The 14,770-nt window shown below is 42.9% G+C and overlaps 1 protein-coding gene across 9 annotated transcripts in view; it reads right to left on the bottom strand.

The window, feature by feature from the left end:
* magi1b (membrane associated guanylate kinase, WW and PDZ domain containing 1b) overlaps window positions 1-14,770 on the bottom strand; it is a 143,957-nt gene that overhangs the window by 30,057 nt on the left and 99,130 nt on the right. For 5 of the 9 annotated variants that reach the window (XM_008409556.2, XM_008409552.2, XM_008409550.2 and 2 more), the window contains exons 12-14: window positions 14,069-14,725; window positions 790-821; window positions 349-393 (exon numbers count right to left, since the gene is read on the bottom strand). In XM_008409556.2, coding sequence (XP_008407778.1) covers window positions 349-393; window positions 790-821; window positions 14,069-14,725 — 734 coding nt within the window. The remainder of the gene's footprint in view (window positions 1-348; window positions 394-789; window positions 822-14,068; window positions 14,726-14,770) is intronic. The other 4 variants (XM_008409557.2, XM_008409558.2, XM_008409553.2 and 1 more) reach the window with 1 other exon arrangement.

Raw genomic sequence — 14,770 nt, 5'->3', positions numbered from 1 at the left:
TTTTTTTTTTACTGAAAAGGCCCGTCTGTAAATTAGCTGACGTCAGGTTTTACCTGAGCAGACAGCCTGACTAACCAGCTAATGTCTTCTTTCTGCTTGTATAACTATGAATACCAGAATGACAAAAAGGTATGTTCTGCAAACTAAGCAGAAGAAAACTTCAACTACATTTAATGATTTTGTTTTGCACGTTCTCCTAAGAGTATGTTACATTTAAACATGACATTAATGTAGCATGCCTTTTCCCAAACTATTTTCTTCAACGAGACAACCACCACCATGATGTACCCAGCACCAACACCTCATTCCCCAAAACACTTTTAACCCCTTCCAAATGACATCACATACCATCCTAGCGTAATCTCTGTACGGAGGAGACAGGTCATAATAATCCTGCAAAACAAACAAAAATAAATAAACAAACATGCATTCAGTCAGGAAAGGTTGCTGGGGTCTCAGTCCTGATCACACATTCTGCTCTCGCGCTACAAACTTAGCACCCAGCATGGTGCCATAATCAGCATGTTAGCAACCCAGCTCACGCGGCGCATCAAAGCCCCTGGTCCCATCCTCCGCTGGAGGATGAGGAAAGGTATGGGGGGGGGGCTCATGTAAAGCCATAGGGATTCACCCCCGCAAAAGCATAGCACCCCCATGTCTACAAACAGAGCAACAACATCAGCACAAGTTCAAGCACACAGGATGGGGGAGTGGGAGGCTGGGATCAGGTAGCTGCACATTGAGGACAGAGGTAGATGGTGGAAAATTAGTGGGAATGTCACCACTTACCAGTTTGGGGCTCTTCTTCGCAGGTGCCACTCCTGTGAAGCCGGACAGAGAAGAGAAAAAGACAAAGGGAGATGGTTACCAATGGAGTTTGTAGTCCATGTTCAGACAAGAAGTAAAAGAAGGGGGAGGGGAAAAAAAATAATTTCACAACGCAGACTCCCAAACAATGTCAAAGCAGTGCACATCTAGCCCTCAACCCCCTTTATCTCAGCTCATCTCTTTCCCTGCTGGGTGCCTTTGCTTGCCCATCCGCGGCTGGCGTTCGAGGAGGGGAGGGAGGCGGATGACGGGAGGGGGGGGGTCTAGGCAGCGCGATCTATCTGCATCACCGCCGCGTCCAGCATTTGGCTTGACTGGTGCAGCGAAACAGCGGGGCCGGCCCCAAGGGCTTATCCAGCCCGGCGCTCGCTAGACCCCGGCTACGCGCACAAGAGAGAGAGAAAGAGAGAGAGAGGCAGAGAGAGAAAGCGTGTGTGTGCGTGTTCGAGGGGAAAAAAAAAGAAAAAAGTGTGAGCTAAGAGCGAAGAAAAGAACATTGGGTGAGCAATTAAGCCGAGGAATAAAGACAGGAGTAAAAGAAGAGAAAAGCGAGCTTTGTTCGGGAGTTCCTGGCCGTAGGCATTACCCATGGAGAAGGAGTCCAAGATACTGAACATTAAATTATAGGCAACCGTCAGTTCCCCTCTTACTGAGACCATCTTCCTGTGTCCGCTGAGCGCAGCGCTCCGCAGTCGAAGGCTCCAGCATCTATAGGCAGTTGGCTCGTCCTCCAGGTCTCTCCCTTTCCCTGCTGGCTTTTCTTTTTTTTTTTCCTCCCCACCCGTCCTCCCTCTCTCTCACCTCGCCGTTCACTGTCCTCCCTCCCGTTTTTTCCCTCAGCATCATCGCCCTCTCTCCCTCCCTCTTCCTCTCTACGCTCCATCTCAGCCTGCCTCCTTCCCTCCCTCGCGCGCTGGTAAACATCTATTCAGCTGCATGCGCGCACGCACGTGCGCACACACACGCGCACACGCACACACACAGATTCTAGCATCAGATGGCTGCATGCAGCAGTCCTGACACAAATCAAAGTGTGCTTGAGGTATGACAGACGTGTTTCTGCGCGAGTGAGCAGTAAACAGAAAGGAATCACAGCAGAAATATCATTATCACAGACAGGCGAGCTCGGAAAATAAGACTGACACGTTGCTGGAATGCGAGTGCGGGCCCGCATCCTCGGAGGGAAATTTGTTGCTGAAATACGACTGACCTCTCCACCTCCGCTGATTCCTCTCTACTTCATTCAAACACAGCGCACGGGACAAAGACTATTCTTTTTTTCCCTTTTTTTTTAAAACTGAACAATAGGCGGACACCTGTAACAAACAAACAGCCTCGCACAACGTTTGAAAACGAGTCGATTTCTTCCAAGGAAATGGGGCCACTATTGTGTGAATCCTTTAGGGAATCTGAGGGGATACGATCTTGCTCAGACATGCGTGCACACAGGCTCCTCTCCGCTTTATCTCTCAGACATCTGGGTTCATTCACAGCTGACACCGCCGACTGCGTTACGTCTGGAACAGTTTTCTTCCCAGCCCTCCATACTTCAATTTTCCCCTCCATTTTTCGCCCACCTGCTCTCCCTCTTCCCCCGACTGTTCAGAGTGATTTGAGATTTGAGACAATCGTGATCGTGCTGTCAATCCGAAAATGGCTTGTTGCTCTGGGAAAAGGATGCCGTCAGTCAACATTAGGGATGCACATATTTGACTTTTCCTATAGTTTTCTTTAGAGTTTGATGTGATGATTCTGGAATTTTTATGTTACATTGAAATTATATTAATTCATATATATATATATATATATATATATATATATATATATATATATAACACACACACACACACACACACACACGCACACACACGCACACACACACACACACAGCCCTTCTTAATGTGCTTATGGAATGAAAATGGAAGTTTTTAGTGTTGATGCAATAAATACAATAAATGATTATCTGATTTTTGTGCACTGATCTGAGCCAGTTGGGGGGATAATTGGCCGATTCTGATCTCTGGCAGATTTATTGGTCATCTCTTGTAATAATAAGTAGAGATCAGGCTTTTCCTGGACAATATCATGTTCTTTGCGATTTCTATTTTTTCATAAGAATGCAAATGAAAGAGACCAGGGGTAGATCTAGGGATCTTTGATGCAGATATCGGGTTTGGTTAGAACGAAAGATTTCTGAAGAATTGGTGCATCTCATATAGTAATTTTGTCTGTATACAAGTAAAATATTTTTTATTGTAAATACTGGCAGATATGGTCATTGAGGTCTGTCTTGAATATTTTTAACCAAATAAATGTAACAAAATAAAAATGTGCAGCAGGTTTTACAGATAGATATGGGATTCCTTGTGGTGCCCCATCATTTATCTAATCTTGACTAAATCTTTGAAAAGCACATCAAAACTTTACACTTTTAGTTTATGTGTTTAGAATTAAAATATGGTGATACTTCTTAGTTTTGAGAAGGGAATGAATGAACAAAAAAAGAAAAAGAAAGAAGCTTCTGAAACCCCAGAAAGATCAGAACCGATCATGGGGAAACTGGTCGAGCCCCGTCTCTGGTTAATCATCTCTGGTCAGCATGTTACGACGGAATTTGATTTTGCCTCATCAATCAATTGCAGACAATGTGATGCTGCCTGATTCAGAAAAATACAGCTAGTTGTAACGTGCAACAGAAATGTAAAAATCCTGAAAATAATGAACAATTACAACTAGTTGTGGGCTTTTCAAATCTGGCAAAAGACAAAAACCATCATGTAAGCCCTTTTCCCAGCCTTAACATTTGGTCTTAAAATTGAAAGACGGACTCGTAAATCACGGCAGAAATAACAAAAAAGTTGAGTGGTACAAAGGTCAGCATTACATTTGCAGGCAGAGGCGGATCTGCTGGCTTTTGTGTGTCTGTAGGCGTAGCAGCAGAATGCGTCTGAAGCCCTCGTATCAAAGGCATTGTGGATGTTTGGGCCAACCTCCGTACCCAATTACACACAAGAGGAAGGAAAGAGCGGTTTTAGACAGGTGGGCGAACTGGACAGCGCTTTGGTTGCCTGTGAGATAGTGCTCAGCTAAATCCTTTAGGGTAAAAAAAATAAAAATGAACCGGAGCTGCCAAGAGGCTTATTTTCATCTTTAGACTTTAACAGTGTCAAAGCTTTTACTAAACTAAGAATGAAAGCTCTTCTCAGAGATGCAAGAAGATTTTTTTAAAAGCAAACTATATTTTCTACAAAACATTGAGACATGCCTAGGGTTCACTCAGATTGCCAAAGTGTGGGAGAGAGCAACACTTTCAGCAGATAATAGGAAGGCTGAATGGAGTACAGCAAATTTGCTCTGCTTTATTATTTGATTGAATATGACTGATTTGAACATCTCAATAACAATTCAGTGGAAATACAGCAAACTGTTATAGTAATACAAACCCCAATAATCGATAATGCGGGACGATAAAAATAGTATAAAAATTAAACTCTTGTTCTTTTTGTCAGTTTTGAACAGGCGACTGCTCGCTTTCACACAGTGTGACGTCACCTCCGCTCTTAACATAAATAATAAATATCCACCCAAGGCAGAAAATGTAAAAAAAAAAATATATGTGTTCTGAGTGCAGAACCGCATTAAGAAAATCTGGAGGTCAGAAATCAGCCACAAAACCTTGATTGTTGCAGCTTGAAAAATAACATTTTGAACTAATGGATCCAAGTTCAAATAATTCCATGTAGTTTGACAAAAACTGCTCTGTATCACTTGAGAGAAATAACAAAATTTAAAAAAAAAGCCCTCTGGTTTGGATTAGCTTTGCTCTGTTGAACCGGGTAAACTAACAAAAGGTGCTGTACGGTTAAAGTCGGCAGACAGGAACTGTTGCACCAACCTGGCATCACAGCAGTCACTAAATGGAAGACATTACTAAGCAGATTATCCGCTGTGTGCGTGTGTGCATGTACTCAGTGGTAGATCTCGCCTCAGAGTGATGGCCTCCAACAAGCGGGCCCATCTGTCACCGTGGCGACAGTACCTGGTGGCTGTGGCAACTCGTAGACCGTTTCCCAAGCAACAGTTGTTGTAGCTGAATGGATAAGCAACAAGCGCACATCAGTTGGGCGCGTCAGTCTGCTGGACTGCAGCTTGTTTAAAACTGATAAATACATCTATGCAATTATAGAGAAGAAATCAAAGTTTGTTTCATTATGTCTAGAACTTGTTTAGCTTGTAGCGGTTTCAAAAGAAGCAGGGGTGAAGCCCACACCCGCCTCCCTCAAATCCACCCTTAGGGGAACCCAGCACAGACTGTCGGCAGAGCATCGTCATGGAAACAAAAGATGGTGCAGTGGTAGAGATTTTTCACTCAGCCACTGGCTGTGGAGGTCTAAAGACGGGATAGACTAGTGGAAGTGGAGAGAGAAAACGGCTCTCCTTGTCCCCCGCGCAACACGCAGCGCCTCACAGGATTGGGCCTCGAGCAAGCCAAACGTGACGAGAGGTGAATCATTGGCAACCTAGCCAAACCCACCCACCCCCACCAACCCTACCTTCCTGTGCCTCCCCCCCTTCCTCCCACACACATCCCACCTCATCATTGCTTTTCCGGACCGCAGTGCCGTTCGTTATGGTGCCATTGGAACGTTCAGTCAGCAGATTTTTTTATGCGAACTGAGCAAAAAATACAACGCTTCCTGGCCGTACAGTGAATTGATTTCCTGCTTTGGTCTGTGCAGGGACCCATCATCAGCGTTTATCTTCTCTTAATGGCCATATACAACCCTGTCCACATTAAATGGGCCTTACAAATGCAACGGATAGTTTGTTTATGTGGGTTATGCAAGTTCGCACAATCGTGTGTATCGGCATGCATTTTCAAAGTGCGCCGCGGATCTATGGAGTGCTTTTTGACAGGAGGCACTTAAAAGCTGTTGGTTCACTTTCCCGCCATTATGCCAACAGGAGCTGTCGAGTGTGGCAATGATCCACTTTCAAATTTTCACCCTGTTTGAGCTGCGTTTCCGTAAATAACAAAAAAGGGAACAAAGACGATGCATTTCACCCGTCGTCCGTTTTCAAGGGTGTCTTAGACCTCTTTCTATCAGAACTTAATGATAAGGATAAATAAGATAGAGCAATAAAAACTGAAAATACATCATCTATTGCCACAGTGCAGAGTCATGCCAAAGTATTCATACCTAGGATTTCGCAATGTTACGACCACAAATGTATGTGTTACTTAGGTTTTATGTCATACACCAACAAAAAGCAGTGCATCATTTTGAAATCATGAGGAAAATGATGTGAGTTCAGGTCTCCATCTAATCTGACTGATCTTCACTTGCTTTGTAGAGATAAATGGGTAGAAATTTTAGTTTCCAGATGCAAACCTGGTAAAAGATTTGTAGCCATATATAGAGTGGAAGATGGTTGGAGGATAGTAATAAAACACACAAAAATGTTCAAGGGCCATAAATACTTTTTCAAGACCCTGCATGCAAACCCTACGGTGTAAATGGATGGCAAATAAACGTAACCTGAGGTCGATTTTATGCATCTGATTACCAAAAGCAGAACACAGCAGTCAGTAAACTTTGCGAGGCATTCTTCCAACCCAATGAAGCTGGTGACACTTGGCAGTTTTAGTGCTGGAACCTGTCATTTCTCCAACCTCAGGTTATGTGCAAGATGGGGAAAAAAGCCTATCATCTCCTAGGAGTGAGAGTCCTTATCACCCAGCAGGTCTAATGTGTCACTGATGATTGATGAGTCATGGAGGAAGAGATGTGAAGGGGGGGCGGGAAGGTAGAGCATCATTGGGGTTTCAATGCTGCCTTTTCATCATCTCTCCAATCCTTTGACATCCCTCCGTCCACTCCTCATCCTCCACCCCCCCCGTCACCCACCGCGGCTCTGTATCCTCCCCATTTCCTGCACATTGCCTCAAGCATTCGCTGCCATCAAGCACAACTTATGTCGCATTCAATACAACACCTGCTTCAGCTTACAAGTAAGGAGGAGGGGGTGTGGAGCGTTGCATCCATACAGCAGCAGAAAGGTTTTTACTTTTCAGGGGCTGACTAATGGTTTGAGCTGCTGGGCTACCGAGAGGCTGCGTCTGAGAAATTCTTCTCCGAAACTAGATTTCACTGACAGGCTAAAACAGCAGGTGTGTGTGTGTGTCCCTGTGGAGCATGCAACATTTGCACCTCTTTTTTTAAAGGGAACAACAGAGAGGAAAATCAGCAGCCTCAACAACGGAAAGACGTCAGGGCCAAAATGAATTATGGGCACGTGCAGCACATCAGCGGAGGTAAGAGAAGATAGGCGAGGGAAAATGAACCCATTAGAGCAGAGTAATTAAACAAATGAAAGAGCAATGTATCGCAAAATACAGAGGTGGCCGAAGCAATAAATCATTCCTGCGTGGTTATGAAAGAAACATATACACACGCATATATCTCAGTGGCAAGACGATCCTGAAACAACTGTATCTTGATGTGCTGCTGCGTAAAAGTTCCCCAACCTAACACACACAGAGAAGAAAAGGCCCTTTTCACACAGGCACCACTCTCCATTAATCTGGCAGAGGAACATGTTGGTGTTCTATTATCACCCCTGAAATGACTTACAGTTACACGCCAACACTGAAATGCTAGCAGGTCAGACTTGGATGATTTTACACAAATTAGCTACAACTTTATGACTACCTGTCATATTGAGAAATTTCCAAAGGCAGACATGGGAAACATGCACAGCTGTAGTTGTTATTAAAGGCTGAACAATGTATTCCCATGTATGCATGTGGCAGTAAACGATACGTTTTTTCTGGCAACATTGAATACTGTAAAAGAAAAGAAAACTTCAATTCCTTTCCTTTTGAGTGCCACCTGCATCCCTTGCACAAAAAACTTTTATCAAAATCATTCTTTTGATCAATGTCACTATAAAGCTAAGGCCTCACCAAGTATTTACCACCCAGTGGTCAATGTTTATGCACTTATTTTATGTTGAATTTTATTTGTCATCTTTTGTAGAAATCAGTTTTTACTTTTACATTAAAGGGATTTTTTTTTGTATTTATTTCTGGCTAAAAAGCCATATTTTTTGACTGATTTGTAAAAGCAGTAAAACATCCAAGAGACTGAATACTTTATATAGACACACTATTATTCTGAAATTATTTAGATGTTAAATCCTGAAACGCTGGTTTCAGCACATAACATTTTTGGGGTTTAAAAAAAAAAACCAAAACAACTTTGTGTACTTAATGCATGGTATGAATGTCTAACTTGCAAATATCACATTGATGTGATATTTGCACATCAATGTGATGTGCAATTGATGTGCAATTGCACAGGGGAACATTGATTCACCTACGACAAATCAATGTTGATATCAAGGTCTGGATCATTTGTTTAAATGACATCACATTTCGAGTCCATCCATCCATTTTCTTTCACCCTTGTCCCTCAGTGGGGTCGGGAGGGTGCTGGTGCCCATCTCCAGCTAACGTTCCGGGCGAGAGGCGGGGTTCACCCTGGACAGATCGCCAGTCTGTCGCAGGGCAACACAGAGACACACAGGACAAACAACCATGCACACACACACTCACACCTAGGGGCAATTTAGACAGACCAATTAACCTGACAGTCATGTTTTTGGACTGTGGGAGGAAACCAGAGTACCCGGAGAAAACCCACGCATGCACAGGGAGAACATGCAAACTCCATGCAGAAAGACCCGGGCCGGGAATCGAACCCAGGACCTTCTTGCTGCAAGGCAACAGCTCTACCAACTGCGCCACTGTGCGGCCATTTCGAGTCAATTCGACAAAAATCTTTCATTTCCCATAACTGTGACAGGAATTGTCCAACTTGGAATATTTCTAAAATTCCCCAACTTGAAATCCCACAGACACGTCGGTGGTAAGTTTTCCACGACATTGCAACACTGAATTGCTGACTAAATTTGGTAAAACCATTTATTTTTAAGCGACTGCTCTCTAATAATAACTGTGCCGTTGCCTCTACTCATATAAATAACGAACAACTGCTGAAAGCTTGAAAAAAAAATATTTTAAAGCCCATTAAATAGAACAGCTGAAATTAGGATTGGCAGATCAAAGCTTCAGAAAAAAACAAAAAAACAAAAAACAGAAATTGGCTACAAAGCTCTAACTGGTGCATCTCTGTTTAAAAAAAAAAAAAGAATAAAACACTTTGTTCATAGCAGCCGATCTCCAGATGAAACATGACTGTTTAATAACAAGAAACGGCTAACAAGGTTTTCATCTGCTTCCTCATCAGTATGTACTGACTTTATTTATTATGCAGTTAATAAATACCCAGTGCTACAGAGGTCCTTTCTGACTTTCACTGAAACAGAGAATAAGGTCGTTGCTTGGAAGGTTGCTGCTTTGAAAACTTCTAAATGTAAAAAAAATATTTCTCCCTCACGTCTGAAAAGGACTCGTTTAAGTGTCTAAAACTGAGCCGAACAGGGTCACAAAGCCTTAGAAAAAAGAAGATACAAACATGCTAGAAAGATTGCTGGTGTACAGTTAAATCAGATTTAAATTTTTTTTTTTCTTCATGTGCATACGATCTCACACTGTGAGGAAAAACAGCGGGAGAGAGACGAGGAGGTATGCTGCAGCAAATAGACGAGTTTCTTAACGAGTGTGTTTCCTCGTGAACTGGTCCTCAGGGATTGACCAGTTTTCATGTGGGCGAGCGGGTGTGAATACAGTCAAGGTGGGGAGGGGGGGTCAGCTGAATAAAAACAGAGTAGGGGGTGTGGAGGGGAAGATGATGGGCCAAATCTCCACCAATTAAGACAACTTCTGGCTCTAATCTGAGAAGAACGCATGCACAGCCGTGGATCGCCAAGCATGTGCGTACGTGAACAACGAGCGCCGGTTCCGACCGGGAGGAAAACAGTCTTGACTGATTGACGGAGGCCGAGAGTGAGGCAGAAAACCAGAGAAAAACAAGACGTGCGGGTGTTTATAAGCAAAGCTGACATCAGGACCCCAATTAGAGGCCAGTGAGCTGGTGGAGGGAGAGAGAAAGCAGCGGAGAGACTGTGAGCAGGAGAGTAATTAAGGCACCGTGACGAGACCGTCGGTAATGTTCTCATGAGTGGGCCTGCGTGGGAACCCGTTTCTAATATGCACACTATAATGTGGATGACGAAGTGCAAGTGTGCCGTGTGAAATATATAGTGGGTTATTCGAGAAGATGGTAAATGTAAGGAAAATATTTAGGAATTCAGACAGGCGAGATGTTTACGCCACATATGTACGTCCGTCTTGACTAATGAAAGATATTATTCTGACGGTAAGTTCAGGTCATTAAACTCCATAAACTCTCATTTTAGTTTATCTGGCGAAGCTAATGAACACATTAGCTTCTAGTCTGTAACTAATCACAATGGGAAAGTGTCTTACTGGCGTTTATGCATCTGTGTAAATATGTCTGGACCGCACACAGACATATGGCAAAAATGAACCAAACCTCAGTCTGAAACATGATTCGGATAATGCGGCAGATTGTGCAACAGAGCCGCAACTAACAGTTATTTTAGTTAGATTAATCTATCGATTATTTTGACCATTAACCAAATAAGCTGACAAAAAGATTGGCACATTTTGCAGATTTTTCATTTTAATCTTTTTATGTAAGAGATGCATTAAAATGAACATAGCATTTCATTGGAGAATGCAGGATCATTTGTAGCAAAGAATACAAATGCAGCAAATAAATACTTTTAACATCAACATGTGGAAAGCTCAGCTTTTTCTGCTGGACTCAACTTCAGTACAATGCAGGACTGATCTATCCTTTGCCATAATGTAAAGGGCATGTCAAAAGGTTTTAAAACCCTTTACAATAATCAGCGGAAAAATCTTAGCCTTATGGTCATCAAACCTTTCACATGATTGCTTATCTGCTTTTTGCAAGTTTCCACTAATATTTTGACAATTTACTTTTGGTGATAAAGGCCTTCTTGCCATCAGTCTACACCAACATCACTTCCAATCAGAAGAACATGTTGGTAAGATTACTTTAAATCTAAAACTGCAAACGTATCAATAATTCAGAGCATAAGTGTACATAAAACATATTCCTCAAGTCTGAGGACAAACTTAAGTTGCTCTCGTATTGTTTCATATCTTGCCATTTCCTTGGGTTTATTGAAAAATTGTCTGTGCGAGGCTAAATGCAAAGAACTCATATTTTGAAGAAAATAAAGTCCAGTCACTTCTGAAAAGCTTGTGCATCTCTTAAATTACAGCCTGGTTTTGTACAGTCTACAGAGTAGAATTATGTAAAATGGCAACTGAGAATCTGGGGAAGAATGTTCAATCCTATAAAAGATGCGCCCAAGACATCAAACTAACTGAATTAATCCAAAAATAGACAATAGGCTGTTGTCAGCTGAAGCCACTGCAAGATTTTGGCATGCTGAGGTGAGTCACTCTTCATCAATACAGACAGGTTTCCAGCATAGAGCAACACAAGATCAAGTTACATTTTCCCAGTCGCTGCATTTGTCAAGTGAGTAAATTTTGAAGTTATGGAGTGCATATGGAGTCTCAGAGTTGGGGCAGTTATGAAATAACATTTCTCAACTCTTCCAAAAATTGAGTGGAAATCTGGCATAGCAGTAGCAAACGAAGACAATGGTGTTTACCGAAGGCAGACGAGCAATGTCTGCATAAGGAAGATGTCGACGTTGAAGTGTTCCAATTATCATGGCTCGCTCATTACTGCTTGTTCGGAGGAATTGAGCACTTCATCAGCGGGACTTGGTGTTTAACTGTGCAAACGAGAGAAGTGCAGCCTGTTGTTCTCTTATTAATCTCCTCGACGGCAAACAAGCAAACATATTTGCTCTTTATGTCTGTTTCGGTTCTCCTCTTGTTCCTCATTAACAGTAAACAGGGTTGAAGAATACTCGTATCAAAAGGCTGTTTAGATCGCCAGTCCATTTTTTATTTTTTTTGTCATTTGTCCATATTCATTTTAAACCCTGATACAGTATTTCTCAGCTAAAGTCAGTTTGTGTCCATAAAGGACAGTACCAGCATAAACTAAGGTCCAACCAGTTTTACAAACACAGTTTAAATTCCTTAACAAGGTGAGATTGTACTATTTTATGGGCTTGTGTGCATTATCATGATGAGGGGATGATGCTCATTAACAAATGCAAGGAGAAGAGGACTTGTATTGTTTTTTTCTCTTCTTGGCCACATACCAAGAGGCTAGACAATGAACGAGTGACTTTACGTTTATACAGGTATAACATTGAGAGAGAGCAACACAAAGGTATAGGTTTATAGTGAGATATCATTTGTGGTTGCTATTCACTTGATGAATTTCCTCAGTTTTACCTACATCACCTTTCAGAGGTTGTAAATTACCCATGCATGCACACATAGAAAAAAACAACTGCTTTGTTCCTTCAATGGATAGGCTAAAATGCAAGTTGGGGACAATCTGACCTAGAAAATGGTGCCAATACTGGTATTACTGACCGGTATGTCTGGGAGGGACCAGATGGGAAATGCTGAAATTCGGTTATTGCACTTTTATCCTTTGTTCACAGCTGCTTTGTTCCCATTTGGTGTTCCCGCACAACAATGATTGTCAATCAGTGGCCGTAACAAAAGCCGTGAGTGGCGCAGCTTGAGCAGAATCCTTCACATGCTGCTGCACTGTTTGCAAAGAACCGACACCGGCTCAAGAACTTGGAAAATTTATGTTAAGGGCAAAATGTCACAGAGTGACACAAAGTGAAGCCTGGTAGGTGGAGAGAAAAGAAAGAAAGAAAAAAAAAAACCCAGCCCAATTGGCTGCATCTTTCAAGCCATTTGCTCTAACATGGGCACACTGAGCTCAAAATAAACTAGACAGGTTGTCAACTGCCAAACAAAGTGGAGAAGGATGAAGTAGAGGGCATCTGTGGAGACAGATAAGGTTGGTGTGAGAAAGAGTAAGAACAATAGGAGAGGATATTCAGACTCTTTGACCTGAAACACCACAGCGCTTTAGGCCTCCTCCTCCCCCTCTTTACATTTCTAATGTGGCCGTTTCCATTTCAGGTCAGCCACACTGCGTTGCAGAAGAATCCAGACCTCTTAAGCTTTTCACATTTTGCTACACTGATACAAACTTTGCATTTTACTGTCTTTTTATTTTAAAACAGACGAACGCAAGGTAATCCACAAAAGTGAAGGGGTAGGGAAAGATGTGCAGAATGTAGTTGGTAGTCTGGTATTGACAATCAGAACTGCAGTATGCCATAAATAGCCGTATTTATGGCCATTTGGGTTGTTGAGATCATGTGGTAGAATGGCCCAGTCAAAATCTAGACTTAAATAAAATTGAGAATCTGTAGCAAGACTCCAAAATTGCTCTTCACAGACACTTTTTGTCCAACGTGACTGAAGTTGAAATATCTTACGAAGAGGAATGTCTCTAGCCGTCCAAAGCTGACAGAGAAATACCCCAAAAGACTAGAAGTTACACCTTATAGATGGTTCAACAATAAACAGGCAAACCACCCTCTGGTTTTTACTTGCAAAAAAAACAAAAGAAAAACATGTATTCTTTTTCTCTGAAGTTCACAACCATGCCCTACTGTGTGTTGGTTTGTCACAAAATGGAATCCACATATAATGATATTGTCATTTATGGTTTTAATATGACAGCAAAATAAAATAAAAAAATCGAGGGTTGTGAATAATTTTGCCAGACTGCACATTCTTTTTGTCAGTGCCATTCACTGAGCACCTCATCCTCTCCATGATCATCCATTTCCTCAAATGTTATTTGAACTTCTTCTAGTACTCCTGTCCTCCTTACCATAATCACCGCTCTCTCCATTTTGCCTGGTTCGCAATTCAATCTCTTTTTTTTTTTTCCCCAACAATGTCTATTTGCATGAATAAATAAATGTGTGTGTCGATAAAGGAGCTCTGTGAGTGAAAACAGCCTGTAAGGCAGAAGGCCATTATTTTCGTCAATAGCATTGAGCAGTCGTTCATGGCAAAGGTTCGTTGTTTTTTGGAGCGCTCTAACATATGGACACATAAATCAGAGCCTGCCACAGATCTCAGCTCTGGCTTTCTTACTTCCATCTGTGCTGATGAGTTTAAACACAGCCTGGAAGCTTATCCACAGACCAAATATACATGTGTAAGAAAAATAAAGATCAGGCATTTGCTCACCTCTCTGCACCAGCATGGTGACCTCGCTGCCTTTCGGTAACTTGCTGAGCATGTCCACAACCTGGTTGTGAGACATGCTCTGCACATTCCTCTTGTTCACCTCGACGATGATGTCCCCCTCCCTAAGGCCACGGCAGCGAGGGTAGTCCACAATCTGCTTCACCCGCTGCCCTCCACCGCCAAGGCTGTCCGCGATAGTGAACCCAAAGCCCTTGTCTCCTTTCTCCATGTGTACAGTGATGAGTTCTGGTTGCGTTGCGATGGACGACGCCAGGGTTACCACGTCGTTAGAGTATCCGAGCTGGGAGGAGGTATCGGAGGCCACCTCGGTAGAGGGGCTGTGAGGTCGGGGGAAGCCATTGAGCGGCGGTCCGCCATTGGTTGGGCCGTTGGTGCTCTGACTTCCTTGGCTGGATGGAGAGTCGTAGCTGCTTGTGACCTCCTGGCCGTTGACGATGATGGGATCTTTGTTATCGAGGATGGCCACCGAGGTTACCAAACTGGTGTTTGGGTCGTCGGGGTCGAAAGGCAGTGGGTAGCCGCGACAAAGCTCCAAGTTGACCATGGAGCCAATCGGGATGGACTGAAAGATCTTCACAACTTGGGCGTGCGTGTAGCCCAGCACACAGGTGTCATTTACGCTCACAATCACGTCCCCTTCGAGGTGGAGAGAAAGAGGGGGTATAGTGACTTAAACGGAAC

Source organism: Poecilia reticulata, linkage group LG5, assembly GCF_000633615.1.
Source record: "Poecilia reticulata strain Guanapo linkage group LG5, Guppy_female_1.0+MT, whole genome shotgun sequence".
NCBI lineage: Eukaryota > Metazoa > Chordata > Actinopteri > Cyprinodontiformes > Poeciliidae > Poecilia > Poecilia reticulata.
Note: the sequence above shows the minus strand (reverse complement) of the source record. Positions and strands in the feature narration are given on the sequence as shown.